We start from the raw sequence: 17,920 nt of genomic DNA, 5'->3' as shown, positions 1-17,920 counted from the left end.
GACTTGAAAATTCAGTGATTTGACAATTTTAAGACTTGAGACTTTGGGGATGACAATTCGGGATTTTGAGCGTCCAAGAATTTGACAAATTGGGGAATTAAAAATTTTAAGAACTGGATTTATAAATCTAGGACTTGCTAATTTAAGACTTCAGATTTTGGTAAATCGAGATTCAAGGAATTGTAGGCGATCAGATACGAGTTAAGAGGGCTGTTTAAAGAGGGGTGGTTGTATCGAACGAATACCAGTTCCGTGCAGAGGGAGGATATTAATGGATAACGATGCCTAAACAGGCGTTTCGATGATTCGATTGTTTCTGTTATTGCGTACTCGTCGAACCGCGTCCTAGTCGCAAAGTGGACGCAAACTCGAATTCCTAGCGTGGATCAAAGCATTTTTGCGATTCAGATAGTTGAAAGCAACATGGGGAATCTCGTTTGACCAAATCGGACGGAACAATTGCTCCTGATTTGATACAGTTCATTAGCTCACTCATTTCGCTATAGTGAATTATCAATAAGTAACAGTTTAGATCGATCGAAGTATGCAATTACTAAATTTCAATGTACTTTCGGCAGAAAATTAATTATTCGCACCATGCGATGTGCAATATATCACGTCATTAATACGATTCCAATCGAAATGTTTCGTTATCAATTAACGATTTGATTCAACCGATGTATAATCATAAGTATTCCATGATTAAATGGGCAGATGATTAATTAACAAAATTCGAATACAATTTTCAATTAATTAAACAAGTTGCACAGGACTTACCTGATTCTTGCCTTTGAGAACGAGGACATTGGTGACGCGACCGAAGGGTACACCAAGGTGGATGATTTCACCCTCTGACACCTCATTTGGGATATTTCTGATGTGAATAACCCTTGAAGGTTTGCCGTTGTGGCTTTTGTCCAATTTAACCTAAAACAAAAAATAATTTCTTGATTAATTATTTGCACAAATTAATTTAGACTTGTTTATTTCAATATTATCACTGATACCGTATATTACTGTTAAATATTCTATTGTACTGGATCTTTACACGCGGTTGTAACCGCTGTTTACACAATATGTGGTGATGTAATGGGTCATAATGTACGTGGTAATTCAGTGGGCGGCCATTCCGCGCGTTGTAATTCCATGCATGCTAATGTAATAGCTGAGGATACATCGTGCGGTTATTTGATACGTGGTAATTTGACACGTTGGAATTCCATAGGTGGTTACTCGTCACGTGGTAATTCGATATGTGGTATTCTGGCGCGTGGTAATTCGATACGTGGTACTCTGCCGCGTAGGTAATCCGATACGTGGTATTCGGACGCGTGGTAATTCGATACGTGGTATTCGAACGCGTGGTAATTCAATATGTGGTGTTCGGACGCGTGGTGATTCGATACGTGGTTATTCGGACGCGTAGTAATTCGACGCGTGGTAATTCAATGCGTGGTAATTCGACGCTTGGTAATTCGGCGCGTGGGTATTCGACGCGTGGTAATTTGATGCTTGGGTACTCAACGCGTGGTAATTCGATATGTAGTGATTCGACGCGTAGTAATTGGACGCGTGGTAATTCGATGCGTGGTAATTCGACGCGTGCTAATTCGGCGCGTGGGTATTCGACGCGTGGTGATTTGACGCTTGGGTACTCAACGCGTGGTAATTCGATATGTAGTGATTCGACGCGTGGTAATTCGATGCGTGGTAATTGGTCGCGTGGGTATTCGACGCGTGGTAATTTGACGCTTGAGTACTCGACGCGTAGTAATTCGATATATGGTGATTCGACGCGTAGTAATTCGACGCGTGGTAATTAAATGCGTGGTAATTCGATGCGTGATAATTCGACGCGTGGTAATTTGGCGCGTGGGTATTTGACGCGTGGTAATTTGACACTTGGGTACTCAACGCGAGGTAATTCGATATGTAGTGATTCGACGCGTGGTAATTCGATGCGTGGTAATTCGATACGTGGTCTTCGGACGAGTGGTAATTCTATATGTGGTTATTCGGACGCGTGGTAATTCGATACGTGGTTACTCGGACGCGCGGTAATTCTATACGTGGCATTCGGACGCGTGGTAATTTAATACATGGTACTCTCACGCACAGTAATTCGATACGTGGTTATTCGGACGCGTGGTAGTTTCATATGTGGTGTTCGGACAAGTGGTAATTCGATACGTGGTACTCCAACGCTTGGTAATTCAATACCTGGTACTCTGGCCTATGGTAATTCGATCCATGCCAACATCTGACCATACAAAGCGTGGTAATACAATGCTTGACCGTATAAAGCGTGATCATACAATGCAAGAGCAAAGAAATCAAAAGCTCGTACATTTCACAACAACGTCCTCCACACTTGCAGCGCCTTGCACAGAAGACTACAAAACAATTCTAAACAACTGTTCACCCCTAAAACAACCAAAACAACGCTCCTACAAAGTTACCCAATTCAACTCTCGTTTAACTTCCCTCGTATCCCTACCACCCCTGCAAAAAAGCTCTATGAACAATCGCCGGAAGGAAGCAATACCGAGTGAAATAATGTAAAGAAACATTCTAAAGCATCTTATAACCACGAGTAATCAAACTACCCCTTCAGGTAGTTTTCTGTGATAGAACTGTTATTTGTTTCTTGGGGCTATCTTTAAAATTCCATTAGCTCTAGTTAAAATGGGTACATTCATGGTTAGGTTACGCAATGTGAACCCAGGGGAGCAGACAATAAACACCTAGAAACGCTAATTTACTCTTTCCAATAAATTTTAAAACAATTTTGAAATTCTTCCTTAATATAAGGTTATTATATTTTGATTAATTTATATGTTACAAAAATACAATTTTAAATTGGATACGAAATGTCACCCCCATTAGTCGTGATTCACTCCACGTGTAAAAGTAACGAAACTTGTCAGTGGTGTATACATTTAAATCGAAAGCAACCCTGTAGCCGGGGGCAGAATTTTCAATCATGCCTCAATCTAGTCGACCTCCCTTTTCCGCCTGTTTCTTTCATTCTTCCTCCGCTTCTTCGGTTCGCAGTTCCTGTTTCAACCCCTGGGAAGAGTCGAGCCGAGGTTTGGTCGGGTTTAACCGATCGGAAAATGCGCTTCTTATGGGGTTAAGGGAGACGGATGCTTCTGTCACTTCTTTTCGTTGCAGCGAACTGCAGAAGTTGATATTTTTCTTCTCGCAGGGTGGTGACGTTTCAGAGTACTTTGCATGAGAAAGGGGTGAACTCTAATATAAAATTCAGTTTCAAAGTTAGTTGAGATCTGGTTAGAATCAGTCAGATTTGGGGGAGATTCAGTGTCACATATACAGGGTATTTCAAGTAATATTACCCCACAATGTTACAGGGTTAGCACACGTGATTTTACACTTTTTCTTTTGTAAACTGTGGGTTGAAGCTTTCCTTTTGAACTTTTGCAAAAAGACACCAACCAATTGGAACCAAAAAGTCAGCTACATTTCTTAGTTAACACCAACCCCTTTTTTGAGAGTAACACCACTTGTGAGACGACCTGTATGTCATCTCTTGCAGTTGCTATCAATTTTTATACAGAAAACGGTGAATTTGATTTCAGATTTGTGGTCCATAGAGGGTTATAATATGACAACCCCTTTTTGAGAGTAGCACCACTTGTGAGACGACCTGTATATGTCATCTCTAGCAGTTGCTATCAATTTTTATACAGAAAACGGTGAATTTGATTTCAGTTTTGTGGTCCATAGAGGGTTATAATATGACAACCCCTTTTTGAAAGTAACACCACTTGTGAGACGTCCTGTATATGTCATATCTTGCAAGTTGCCATCAATTTTTATATAGAAAAGGTAAATTCGATTCGAGTATTGCACCCCAGGTTATGAGATGTCGTAAGGGTGAACATTATGGAATAAAACGATGCATCATTTCACGTAAATGTCCCGACCAATCCTCGAACGAGTATCGAATATAAATACAATGGCAATGTTGTGCACGAATTATTGTGCTTCCACGGAATATAGTGGAGGGTTGCTCGGATTAAATCTTCCTGTACTTTCCGGAGATTTCACGACGAGATTGCACGACTTGAATGCGAAGTAATCGGTTCCTCCCCCCACGAGCTGGCATAATGGCGTATTATATTCACGTATTATTCGATAATCGAGCTCGCAATGCACAATGCATAACGAAGGCATCATTGAACATAATTTAATAGCACGATATAAGATCCATCGTAAAGGGAAACTTTTCAACGTATGATCTGTTCGATTCTCCTTTAATTGCATTTTAATAATCGAGTGGAAACGCGCTACGGGGTAAAAACCAAGAATCAGTTTCGATCAGAGTGCACCGAAGGGGCGGGCAGATCAAGTGCCCGTCGCGCTCGCGGGCATCGAGGTTCATGATTTATGTGTACCAGGAAACATTTTTCATTTTCTGAGGAATAAACAGGTCAAGCGAAATAACATGTTGTAATATTTATTAAAAATTGGTCTCGTCAAAGTGACAGATAATAAATCACGACGAATACGTTCGTCGATAAAAATATGGAACGTAGACGATTTTCCATTACTATTAGCCATAAGTGGGTCAACGAGACAAACTTTATATTTCTAAAATTAAAAATAACGACATGTGTCACGAAAACTCGTAAACATCCAGCCTAATGTAATTAGATTCAGAAACTGGTATTTTAAGATTCTACAGGGTATTTCATAACTGGTGACTTATAAAAAGGGGTGGCTGAAGTGAATAGCGTTTGCAGTTTCATTTTTTAATTATCAACAAAACAAAACCAAAGTTGTTCAGGTTCAGACAACCTCTTCAACGACTAGTTGTGAGACGCCCTGTATAATAATCCAAGTGCATTTTATATACCACAAATGAATAATAAAGGCACAATATATTAAACACCGAAATAAATGACTACAATAAGCAGGAAAGAGTGGAGAATACAGCAGGGCAGAGGTTTCGTTCAGGGTGAGCAATTTCCAAGAAGAGGCTATCAAATGAGACACTCGAGACGTCGAGGGCGAAACGACGGGCCACGCGAGCGTCTGTCGATCGCAGAAGGGACTTAATTGCCCGGTGAATCCCTTCCCTGCGAATCTGGAACAGGGTTGATTCACAATGGCGATATCGACTTGCTACAACGTTCGCTTGATGGTCTACCTATGAAGTCTAGGACAACTTCAAGGTTCCTTTAAAACTCCTCTAGGTTTCCTGTGTACTTTCTGGATTTTTTCTGTGATTTAGGCTTCTTGAAAATGATGGGACTCGTGCTATCTTCATAGGTAGATCATGTAAGGTCATTTGAAGATCATAGGTGATCATATGAGGATCATAAACCAGATCACGTGAAGGTGTGATCACCATTTCAATTTTTGTAACAAAAGTAAATCTGTCCCATCCTCAAATACTCAGATTCCATAAAGATTTAATCACCATTTTTGTAATCAAAAGATGTTCATCCCACAGCTTAAGACACTACGCCATGAAATGTGGCCAACGTGAAAGCACTCTTAGGCAGGAACGCGGTCGTGGTGCAAACAAGGTTGACTTCGAGTGCCGTTCAACCACTCCGGAAAACGACCTCGAGGACCTCTTCGTGTCTGGACAACGTGCTTTAGCATCTTCACTTTCCTTGCCGCGCTGCGTCTCTCTTTTTGGTAGATGACTTCGATGCGGTCGGCAATTTTCGTTGATAAGTGGCGTTTAATCACGATTCATCGAAATTAGAGATTTTCTTTTGGGGCATGAAACGAACAACTGAGGTAGGTTTTACATTGAACTATTATTCATTTTTTGGGAGATTGAATTTTACTCGTTGTAGTAAACACTGCATGTAGTATAAAATACAGTTACTTAATTCTGAAGAATTTCACTATTTGACGATCAAATTGTGAACTTGATCAATATTAATCATGTTGGTACTATTAAGAGTCTGCTAGTATTAATATCACATTTGTAATGTTATATGAGTATCACATTTCAAGTATCATAAGAGTATCACATTTCAAGTGTCATAAGAGTATCACATTTCAAGTATCATATGAATATCACATTTCAAGTATCATATGAATATCACATTTCAAGTCTCATATGAATATCACATTTCAAGTATCATATGAATATCACATTTCAAGTATCATATGTATATCACATTTCAAGTCTCATATGAATATCACATTTCAAGTATCATATGAATATCACATTTCAAGTCTCATATGAATATCACATTTCAAGTATCATATGTATATGACATTTCAAGACCATATGAATATCACATTTCAAGTCTCATGTGAATATCACATTTCAAGTCTCATATGAATATCACATTTCAAGTCTCATATGAATATCACATTTCAAGTATCATATGAATATCACATTTCAAGTCTCATATGAATATCACATTTCAAGTATCATATGAATATCACATTTCAAGTATCATATGTATATTATATTTCAAATGTCATGTGAATATCACATTTCAAGTATCATATGAATATCACATTTCAAGAATCATATGAATATCACATTTCAAGTCTCATGTGAATATCACATTTCAAGTCTCATGTGAATATCACATTTAAACTCTCATATGAATATCACATTTCAAGTCTCATGTAAATATCACATTTCAACTATCATATGAATATCACATTTCAAGTATCATATGTATATCACATTTCAAGTATCATATGAATATCACATTTCAAGTCTCATGTGAATATCACATTTCAAGTGTCATAAGAGTATCACATTTCAAGTATCATATGAATATCACATTTCAAGTCTCATATGAATATCACATTTCAAGTCTCATGTGAATATCACATTTCAAGTATCATATGAATATCACATTTCAAGTCTCATATGAATATCACATTTCAAGTCTCATGTGAATATCACATTTCAAATATCATATGAATATCACATTTCAAGTCTCATATGAATATCACATTTCAAGTCTCATATGAATATCACATTTCAAGTCTCATGTGAATATCACATTTCAAGTACACTTGAAGTACATTAAAAAAATATATAGGTGTTCAAAATTGTAAATAATTGAGTACTTAATTAGCCCAAGTGTAAGACGTCTAAAAAGAGTGAATTTTAAAAATAATTTTCCTCCCTGATTTTCATTTCCACCCCCAAAGTCCGATGAAAAATTCAACTCTCCCCCACGTCGGCCCATCTTCGAGTCTCACCCTCGTCGAGAATACGTCTTCCTTCATCCGAGCCGATAATTGGACATAATGGAGGCAATTCGCGGAAAATCGCTCGTAGGAAATGGGTACCGTGACCTCCTCCCATCGGCTGATAACGAGGGAGGATGCGCACTCCGCCAACCGGAAGTCAACATTCCAATTCCGTTAGAAAATGCTCGGGCATAGACGGCTCACTGTTCAAGCAAACAACTTTGTCCACACCGTTCAATTCCAAACTCCAATTCCTCAAATCCCACTAAAATTTCATAAAACCAACAAAATATTAATGCGACATAAACCGAGGATATACAACGACACATTAAGTCAGCGTTTATTTATCGCGCAGCAAGTACGTTTTGAGGGTAAGCCAAGCTTTTTGCACAGCCCTGAAACGTTTTATCGCGTCGATAATCATCACACCCCCGCTGTTGAACGAGACCGACCTCTTAGAGGCAGCTGTAAATGAGGAAACCCATGAGCAATGGTCGGGAGATCCATTATGCGGTCATATCTGCTCGTTAAAGGAGACATCAGCCTAGGTGGTTCGCCATTATGAGTCCCAAAAGCACTTTGAAATATTCCTCGGGATAAATGTGTGGCAATTATTTAAATGGCCTACTTGTATCGTAGACGTTGAAAAGTTGCGATTTACTTGCTGGCCCAGGATAATTCAATGCACGATTCTGGGTCATTTGTGAGGATTCACAAATTGAATCCCAGGATTCATTCATTTCATTTACAGTCTAAATTTTCAGTATTTTTCACGGCTCTTAAAATTGAAAGGCTTGAAATTGTAATGATATAGTTTCGCTACTAACATGATACATATAACATTACATGATACATATAACACAATTTATTTTTGATAGAAATAAATTGCTATGTATATATCGTTATCGTACTCAGTAATTTTGCGTGACCCAAGATGTACCCTATATGACATACAGTCATAAAAGTGAAATTTGCATACGTGGTAATTTGGAGGCTAGGATACATAATACAAAAATCAAGATTAAGTAAGAAAATGTCTGAATACCAAAATAGCTGGTAACCTTATTACCTGCTGAGGAATCTGAGTACCAAAAGATTGAATAAGTAGGAAAATACTTGAATACTAAAATGACAATAACATTGATTGGTTATTTGATACGTGGTAATTTGACACGCTGGAGCTCGATACGTGGTTACTGGCCGCGTGGTAATTCGATACGTGGTATTCGGACGCGTAGTAATTTGATATGTGGTGTTCGGACGAGTGGTAATTCGATACGTGGTACTCTGGCGCGTGGTAATTCGATACGTGGTAATTCGGACGCGTGGTAATTTGATACGTGGTACTCTGGCGCGTGGTAATTCGATGCGTGGTAATTCGGACGCGTGGTAATTCGATACGTGGTATTCGGACGCGTGGTAATTCGATATGTGGTACTCTGGCGCGTGGTAATTCGATACGTGGTGTTCGGATGCGTGGTAATTTGATACGTGGTGTTCGGATGAGTGGTAATTCGATATGTGGTACTCTGGCGCGTGGTAATTCGATACGTGGTGTTCGGATGCGTGGTAATTCGATACGTGGTATTCGGATGAGTGGTAATTCGATACGTGGTGTTCGGATGCGTGGTAATTCGATACGTGGTGTTCGGACGAGTGATAATTCGATACGTGGTACTCTGGCGCGTGGTAATTCGATACGTGGTACTCTGGCGCGTGGTAATTCGATACGTGGTACTCCGGCGCGTGGTAATTTGATACGTGGTGTTCGGATGAGTGGTAATTCGATATGTGGTACTCTGGCGCGTGGTAATTCGATACGTGGTGTTCGGATGCGTGGTAATTCGATACGTGGTAATCGGACGAGTGGTAATTCGATATGTGGGACTCTGGCGCGTGGTAATTCGATACGTGGTGTTCGAATGAGTGGTAATTGGATACGTGGTAATCGGACGAGTGGTAATTCGATATGTGGAACTCTAACGCCTGGTATTCGAAAGCGTGGTAATTCAATGCGTGGTATCTGATACCTACTGAGGAATCTGAATACTTACGGTTCCCGTGAAATTTTCGTTCTAATTCAATGGCCAAGATATCTATAATGAATCCCATCGAAGTTACATTATTTAATCTAAATGGAAATGTCTCGCGACGTTCGAAAGGCAAAATGGATATTAATTAATCGATTTTATAAAAATAGACCACTTTGGACAGGATAAATTGGACCAATGGAATGGTTCCACGCGTTTGCAGTAATATTTTTTTTAATACCTATCGATCGCGGCGCTAATGGAGGCACGCTGAAATAAAAATTTTATTACTCGCCCGTGTAACTGGGAGAAATTGCGAAAAATCAGGTTTAAAAATAATCTCCACGGAGATACACTTTCGAACGTTGAAAATTAAGTTCGACGAAGAATACTGTGAAAAATTTATGTTCTTCGAAGTTAAATAATTCTGTAGAAAGTATACGTTGCAATATCTTCTGTCAGAATTTTTATTTGTACGTTTTACAACTTTTACAGGGAACTTTTTATTGTGGAAATAAGAAGTTTGTAATCGTAATACGGTAACGAGTTCGCTCGAAATCCAACGAAACGCCAGTGAAAATTCTATTAAACCATGGCAATAAAGAACGAGGGTAAATAGGGAATTCGTAGAGAAGTATGTGTGTAACACAGGATGAAACAGGATAAACAGGACGATATGGGAATCCCTGTCTTGTAGACTGCGTCTCCCCTCGAATAATGCGACAGCTGATTTTTATTATTTGGGGCTTGCATTCAATGCCGCCCTTCGATGCTGCGTCGCAATAAATTCTTTACGACTGCATATTGCATCATGTTGCAATGATATTACGTGTGCGTAGTTTTGACGTAGTTTAATATGTACTTTCAAGGTTATATAACAGTTCCTACAATAATATTAAAAATTTCAGAAGAGGGTTTCAAATTTTAGAAAGGTTTTAGGTATTTCAATTTTGTAATTTGCTAGTTCTAAAAATTGTAAATTTGGAAGTTTCTACCACCCCTAAATTTCCATTATCACCAATTTCTATTATTCCAAATTTCTACCATCCCCAATTTCCGCTACCCCAAATTTCTAACCTCCCGTATTTCCATCATCCCAAATTCTCACCATCCCAAATTTCCATCATTCCAAATTTCTACCCTCCCAAATTTCCATCATCCCGAATTCTCACCACCCCAAACTTCCACATTCCCAAATTTCTACCCTCCCAAATTTCCATCACCCCAAATCACCATTATCCCAAATTCTCACCATCCCAAATTTCCACATTCCCAAATTTCTACCCTCCCAAATTTCCATCATCCCAAATTCTCACCACCCCAAACTTCCACATTCCCAAATTTCTACCCTCCCAAATTTCCATCACCCCAAATCACCATTATCCCAAATTCCTACCCTCCCAAATTCTCACCATCCCAAATCTCCACATTCCCAAATTTCCATCACCCCAAACCACCATTATCTCAAATTTCTACCCTCCCAAATTCTCACCATCCCAAATCTCCACATACCCAAATTTCCAACACCCCAAATCCCATCCCACATCCCCTAATGTCCACAGAAAAAATAAATAATAATGTTCAAGCCTTACATTCGTCAGGAAGTTTGGCCACAGTCCAAACCACTTCCTACCATGCGATCTGCTTTTCATACTACTGCGCATGCATCTGAATTTTTCAAATGCAACATCGGTAGCCATGACAATACGCGTCATATAAAAAGTTTCACAAGCACGACACTTTCTGTGACATAACTAACGTGTTCACGGTTCATTCGAGAACTAAACTTGCATGAAGTAAAAGGTATGAAGGTAGGGCCAGATTTTGAGCTTCGGGCGAAGACGGCGCAAATCGGGTGAGATCGCGTTCGGCTCCGATCGTTCACTGATTCGACGAAGCTGTATTATTATTATTAAATTTGGCGCGAAATTCGAATGAGCTGCAAATATAATTCATTGATCACTGAAAAGGGGAGAATAAAAGCGTTCAATAATATTCGAGGCAAGAAATGTCTGGATTTGAAAATTATTGTGTATTATGATCTTGCATAAAATTAAACAAATTAAAAATTGTTATTAGCTAATGTATGTAATGAATGATACTATGTTTTAAATGTAGAAAATTATAATGTAAGAATGAAACAGTTAGAGAGAAGCACGTGCCACGACGCAACAGGCTGCGCGATCGTCGTATCTCCATCAGAATTCCAAGTAGCAACCCTCACACTTTAAATTTCCTTCCACCCCAGTTTTCCCGTCGCTCCTTTTTCTCGTCTTACTTCGGCTGCTGTAACTTTTGCCCTTCGGGCACGTTTCCAGGCCCCCGAGCACCGACAGGAAACCCAGATTCCTTTCCCAGAAGAAGCAACCTTGCGGCTGGGGTGCAGATAAGCACGGGCCACGTCTCTTTCGCGACAAATGCACTCGAGTGCATCCGAGAAAAGTGCTGAGAGGAGTTCTGGAGTGTCTCTTTCGACGAGATACCGAGTATTCTTTCGTCACCGGCGAGAAATATCGACTGGGATCAACCTTCCTGAAGAATTCAATTGAATTTCATTTCAGTTTTCCAAACGTTCTGGTTTCCGAAACTTTGCTAAAACTTCTAAATTTCAGGTCTTTTTGATATTTGATGTTCATAGTTGACTTCGGAGGCATTAGGTTTATTGGTAAGGAGTACGGTAGACAACCAATCAGTTGAGGCATGAACCAACTGTTCGGACTATCAGAATAGAAAAATGGACACACGTCTCAAGATAGCGCGAATCGCGTTCAGCAGTTATGGTCATTATTCTTCTTTGTCGAAATGTAACTGGAAGTGTCCACGGTGGTTAGGTGGAGCGAGTGGCTTCTTTTACTCTGGCTCGACCTACGCGCCAACTCCTGGCTTGTCTACAGTAGAGACTGTGATGATCCAAGGGAACGTAGGGATTCTGGGAAGCTAGGAAATATGGCGATTCCGAGGACTGTGAGAATCTGGGGAATTCGGGAACTATAGAGAATGTTGGGATGTGGGGACCTGGGGATCCGAGGGACTGTGGACTGTGGAGGTACTAGCGAACTTGGCACTGGCGACTGAAACTGTGGATATATAGGGAATCGGGGGTCTGGAACTGTGGAGACTCTGGGGACTATGAGAACTTCGGCGCGTGGTAATTCGACTCATGGTGATTCGACGCGTGGCAATTCGAATCTTGATAATTCGATGTGTGGTAATTTGACGCCTGAGTATTCGACGCATGGTAATTCGATATGTGGTGATTCAACGCGTAGTAATTCGACGCGTGGTAATTCAATGCGTGAGTATTCGACGCGTGGTAACTTGACGCTTGAGTACTCGACGCGCGGTAATTTGACGCTTGAGTACTCGACGCGTCATAATTCGATATGTGGAGATTCAACGCGTAGTAATTCGACGCGTGGTAATTCGATGCGTGGTAATTCGACACGTAGTAATTCCACGTGTGGTAATTCGATGCGTGGTAATCCAACGCGTGGTAATACGATATGTGGTGATTCGACGCGTAGTAATTCGACGCGTGGTAATTCGATGCGTGGTAATTCGGCGCGTGGGTATTCGACGCGTGGTAATTTGACGCTTGAGTACTCGACGCGTGGTAATTTGACGCTTGAGTACTCGACGCGTGGTAATTCGATATGTGGTGATTCGATGCGTAGTAATTCGACGCGTGGTAATTCGACGCGTAGTAATTCGGCACGTGGTAATTCAACGCGTGGTAATTCGACGCGTGGGTGTTCGACGCGTGGTAATTCGACGCGCAGTAATTCCACGCGTGGTAATTCGATGCGTGGTAATCCGACGCGTGGTAATACGATATGTGGTGATTCGACGCGTAGTAATTCGGCGCGTGGTAATTCAATGCGTGGTAATTCGGCGCGTGGGTATTCGACGCGTGGTAATTTGACGCGTGGGTATTCGACGCGTGGTAACTCCACGCGTGGTAATTCCACGCATGGGAATTTGACGCGTGGGTATTCGACGCGTGGTAATTCGGCGCGTGGGTATTCGACGCGTGGTAATTTGACGCTTGAGTACTCGATGCGCGGTAATTCGATATGTGGTGATTCGACGCGTAGTAATTCGACGCGTAGTAATTCGACGCATGGTAATTCGGTGCGTGGTAATTCGACTCATGGTGATTCGACGCGTAGTAATTCGACGCGTAGTAATTCGTCGCACAGTAATTCGATACGTAGTAATTCAACGCAGAGTAATTTGATACGTGGTAATTTGATATGCCGTCATAGTGGGCTGTGGAAACTCTAAAGAACTCTACGCATCCTAAAAAGCCCATAACTTCTTTTATTCCGAACTGACCTCACACGCCAACTCATTAACATCAGTATCTGACGCCCAACAAAAATAAAATGCAAAGTTGCCCCAATTTTTCATCGAACGGAATTAATCACGTCTCGAGTAGAGCCAACACAAATTCGCGTGTTGTTGGAAGAAAAATAAATCGCGACTCGCCTTTCGTTTTTCAATTATCCAAGGTAAGGGATATCGACGAGCCACGTCGACAATTCTATAAATGAACAGCGATCGAGAAGACTGATGGAACGTCGGCGGGAAAAAGTGAAGGAGCCTGGGTGTTCGTTTAATTGGTGGCTGGAAGAACAGCCTGTGGAAACCGATGAGAAATGGCGTGCAAAAAACATCGGCTAGCAAAGTAAATCAAAAAAGATGGGAAATGTGGGAATGAACATAAAGATTCAGCAACTTCAATTTTATTAAAAATCGGATAGAGTCCACTACAATATTTCATCAGATCCTTTAATATATTTTGATGAATGAATCCTCTAGAATATTTGATCATGTAGAAATTGATCAAGTCCGACCAAACATTAAATTTTTAACTAACATATTAACAGAAAACTACATCTTTCAATCGATAGGATATTATTTTACAATTTGAGTGATTAAAGTAGATGAAAAATACAGACGTAATTTGACGTTGCAATAAGTGATACCATCACGAGAAGTGTTTCTACGATGAAATAATAGATCTTAAATTTGATATTAAGTTCAGCTATAACCCACAATGGTAACAATAATCCTTTGTATTAAAGGAAAAAGTATCGCATCAGAGTAACACGGTCCCAACGGAGACATTCAACCCTTAGCCAACCCTTTTTCTACATCCACCCCGCCGCAGTTATTATTATAAAACGAGCCATTAAACTACACGATATTTTACTCTTATCTCAATTCCCCTAATAAAATAACGAACAGAAACAAAGCAACCGTTTCAACCCACGTATGCGCTGGTCATGTAAAAGAAAACGAGCTGCCATCATTTTTCATCCCTTACAACGAAACGCGTTCCCTTCAGCCACTCTCACCCCCGCAGTCTCGCGTTTCGATTTCGATGAATACACGCCACGGTATCGATTTCGATAGGTCACTTGTCCGTTCTACACATTTTTCCCTCTACACCCCCTTTTCAAACCCTCACAGTATACCCTCTATACAGAATTTCACAATATTTCTGGTATAATCCATAATACAATATATTATTTACGATTTTACGTTCAGATATTGTCGCGGACGGTTCGACAATTTAGTAATTTGAGATGGGGATGCTTTACAATTTTTATGCTTGCTTAATTCTTTTTTAGGGGAATGTAGAAAGGTGAGGAGTTCAGAATGTGGAAGACTAATGAAATGTGCGGATAAGGATACAGGGTGCTGGAATGTAGGGATATGGAAAAGTGGGGATTTGGAAATGTGGGGATCTACAAATTTGGACAATGTGGGAATTTGGACAAGGTGGGAATTGGGACAATATGGGAATTTGGACAATATGAGAACATGAACAATGCAGGAATTTGGACAATATGAAAATATAAACAATGTGGGAATTTGGAAAATGTGAGAATTCTGACAATGTGAGAATTTTGACAATGTGGGAATTTTGACAATGTGGGAATTTGGACAATGTGGGAATTGGGGAATGTGGAATTGGGAAATACAGAAATTAAGAACGTGGGAATTGGGGAATATGGAATTGGGAAATGTGGAATGTGGGAATAGAGAATGGGGAAATGTGGAATTGCAGAGTGTTGGAATTGGGGAATATGGAATTGGGAAATGTGGAAGGTGAGAATGTAGAATTTGGAAATGTGGAATTGTGGAATTGAGGAATGTGGAATTGCTGAATGTTGGAATTGGGGAATGTGGAATTGGGAAATACATAAGTTAAGAACGTGGGAATTGAGGCATATGGAATTGGGAAATGTGAAATGTGGGAATATAAAATTGGGAAATGTGGAATTGCTGAGTGTTGGAACTGGGGAATATGGAATTAGGAAATACAGAAATTAGAAACGTGGAAATTGGGGAATATGGAATTGGGAAATGTGGAATGTGGGAATATAGAATTTGGAAATGTGGAATTGCTGAGTGTTGGAACTGGGGAATGTGGAATGGGGAACTACATAAATTAAGAACGTGGGAATTGGGAAATGTGGAATGTGGGAATATAGAATTGGGAAATGTGGAATTAAGGAATGTGGAATTGCAGAGTGTTGGAACTGGGGAATGTGGAATTAGGAAATACAGAAATTAGAAACGAGGGAATTGGAGAATATGGAATTGGGAAATGTGGAATGTGGGAATATAGAATTGGGAAATGTGGAATTGAGGAATGTGGAATTGCATAGTGTTGGAATTGTGGAATGTGGAATTGGTTAAATGGAATTGTAGAATGTGGAATTTGAAAGTTCTGAAATAGGGAAACTTGAAATGTACAAATATCCCTAGCACCCCATAATTCCCCCAAAATCACCATGTAACCTTCCAAAATTTCTCCACCCCCAAAAATATACGATACAACACACCAAATCCATCTCACATTTCATCAATTGATTAATTTCCATGACGGTATAAAATTATCGAGCTTATTGTTGTCAGATGTCGATCGATTGATTTGTCGGTGTACGGTGGAAACAATTGATTCTTTCACGTCACTTTTTTTTTAATGCTCTCTCGAATATGGTCAGAGAAGTGAAACAGATTTTTCTTTTCTTTTTCATACGTTGTTAGAACCTTTGTCTCGTTGAATGGAGACCTCAACGAGACCTTCGTTCGTGCGCCATTCTTTTTATTTTCCACGCGAATCGTAATTGTTAACTGAACAAGGAAACATGTCTGGAAACTTGTAATGAATGGTATTTGCTTTGAGTTTTGAATATTGCGTTCGATTGGCCTTTGTTATCGAAACGTTTTATTCGAGCGTTTCACCATTTTTTTCTTCGCCGATTTATCAAACACTGTCCGTCAATTTGTTCTCTTTATTTCGCGCGCTCGGAAGATGGCGGATTACAAAAACGAGCGATAAAACGAAAACACTGTCCGTTAATTTGCGCTCTTTATTTCGTTGAAAAGATGGCGGATCGTAAAAAAGTAGGGGGATAAAATCAATGTTATTAATAACCGTACGCACACGCGTCGATTGAACAATTAACAGTCATATTACAAAAGCAATCTAAAAAATAATCGAAGCTCCTGAAAGCATGAAAATTATTGAAAAGTTACACGGTTATTGTTACGGGTACGATATTGGAATTTATTCGACTGAAAAAACGCTTTTAAAATTCAATGAAAACCCGAATGAAAATGTTCGAAGCGTGTTACAAAAGCGTAATTTGAATTTTTAAAGGAATCGATACCTTTTCTTGGTACACAAAATTGTTTAATGAAAGCCAACAGCGAAAAGGCAATTTCCCAAGAAGGTTTGCGAAATGAAGAAATCGATGTTCCAAGCGAAGTTCAGCCGGGTCTCTTGATTAATCCTGAAAACGAGGCTTCTGTTTTTCTTTTATTATCGAATAAACGGTGCATTTAACCGATCCGATAGAACGGCACCATTTTACGGCGGAAAGAGGTGGAAAAAAAAGTGAAACGATAACGGTGACCGACGTCGACAAATATTTTCCTGGATGCAGTTGGAAAAAGTGCTTTCACCCTCGATATCGCGACAAAAACACGAATATTTGATGAAAACATGGCAATAGGAAAATGTAAACCGATGGTTTATCCTCGGAAATATAATAAACAGGTTAACATGGATATTCTATCGCAGGGGTGCGTTCACAAATTTTCGGTGAAATTATTGTGTGTAGCTTGTTATTAACTTTCTTCATTTTTACGAGTGCTTTACGTAGACGGTGAGGATATTTTTCTAGTACGACTCAGATTATTCAGATTGCTACAATTTTTTGGAATTCAAGATTTCTGTTACTCAGTTTAGGGTTTTACATTTTCATATTAATATATTACAAATTCCAACATTCCACAATTCCACATTCCCCAATTCCCCTATTCTCCAATTACCATATTCCCCAATTCCCATATTCCCTAATTCCACATTCCCCAATTCCACATTTCCCAATTCCCCTATTCTCCAATTACCATATTCCCCAATTCCCATATTTCCCCATTCCACATTCCCCATTTCCACATTCCCCAATTCCCCTATTCTCCAATTACCATATTCCCCAATTCCCACATTCCCCAATTCCCATATTCCCCAATTCCAATATTCTCCAATTCCCACATTCCCCAATTCCCACATTCCCCAATTCCCCTATTCTCCAATTACCATATTCCCCATTTCCACATTTCCCAATTCCCCTATTCTCCAATTACCATATTCCCCATTTCCA

The 17,920-nt window shown here is 39.8% G+C and overlaps 1 protein-coding gene across 11 annotated transcripts in view; it reads right to left on the bottom strand.

Annotated features, from left to right (window-relative positions):
- The window catches only part of heph (polypyrimidine tract-binding protein 1 heph), a 483,336-nt gene that overhangs the window by 107,092 nt on the left and 358,324 nt on the right, over positions 1 to 17,920 (bottom strand). For all 11 annotated transcript variants that reach the window (XR_013041017.1, XM_076541303.1, XM_076541298.1 and 8 more), the window contains one exon: positions 778 to 927. Coding sequence is in view for 10 of the 11 variants with exons in the window: in XM_076541303.1 (XP_076397418.1) it covers positions 778 to 927 (150 nt within the window). In the remaining variant the exon portion in view is untranslated. The remainder of the gene's footprint in view (positions 1 to 777; positions 928 to 17,920) is intronic.

This window comes from Megachile rotundata, chromosome 16 (assembly GCF_050947335.1).
Source record: "Megachile rotundata isolate GNS110a chromosome 16, iyMegRotu1, whole genome shotgun sequence".
Lineage (NCBI taxonomy): Eukaryota > Metazoa > Arthropoda > Insecta > Hymenoptera > Megachilidae > Megachile > Megachile rotundata.
Note: the sequence above shows the minus strand (reverse complement) of the source record. Positions and strands in the feature narration are given on the sequence as shown.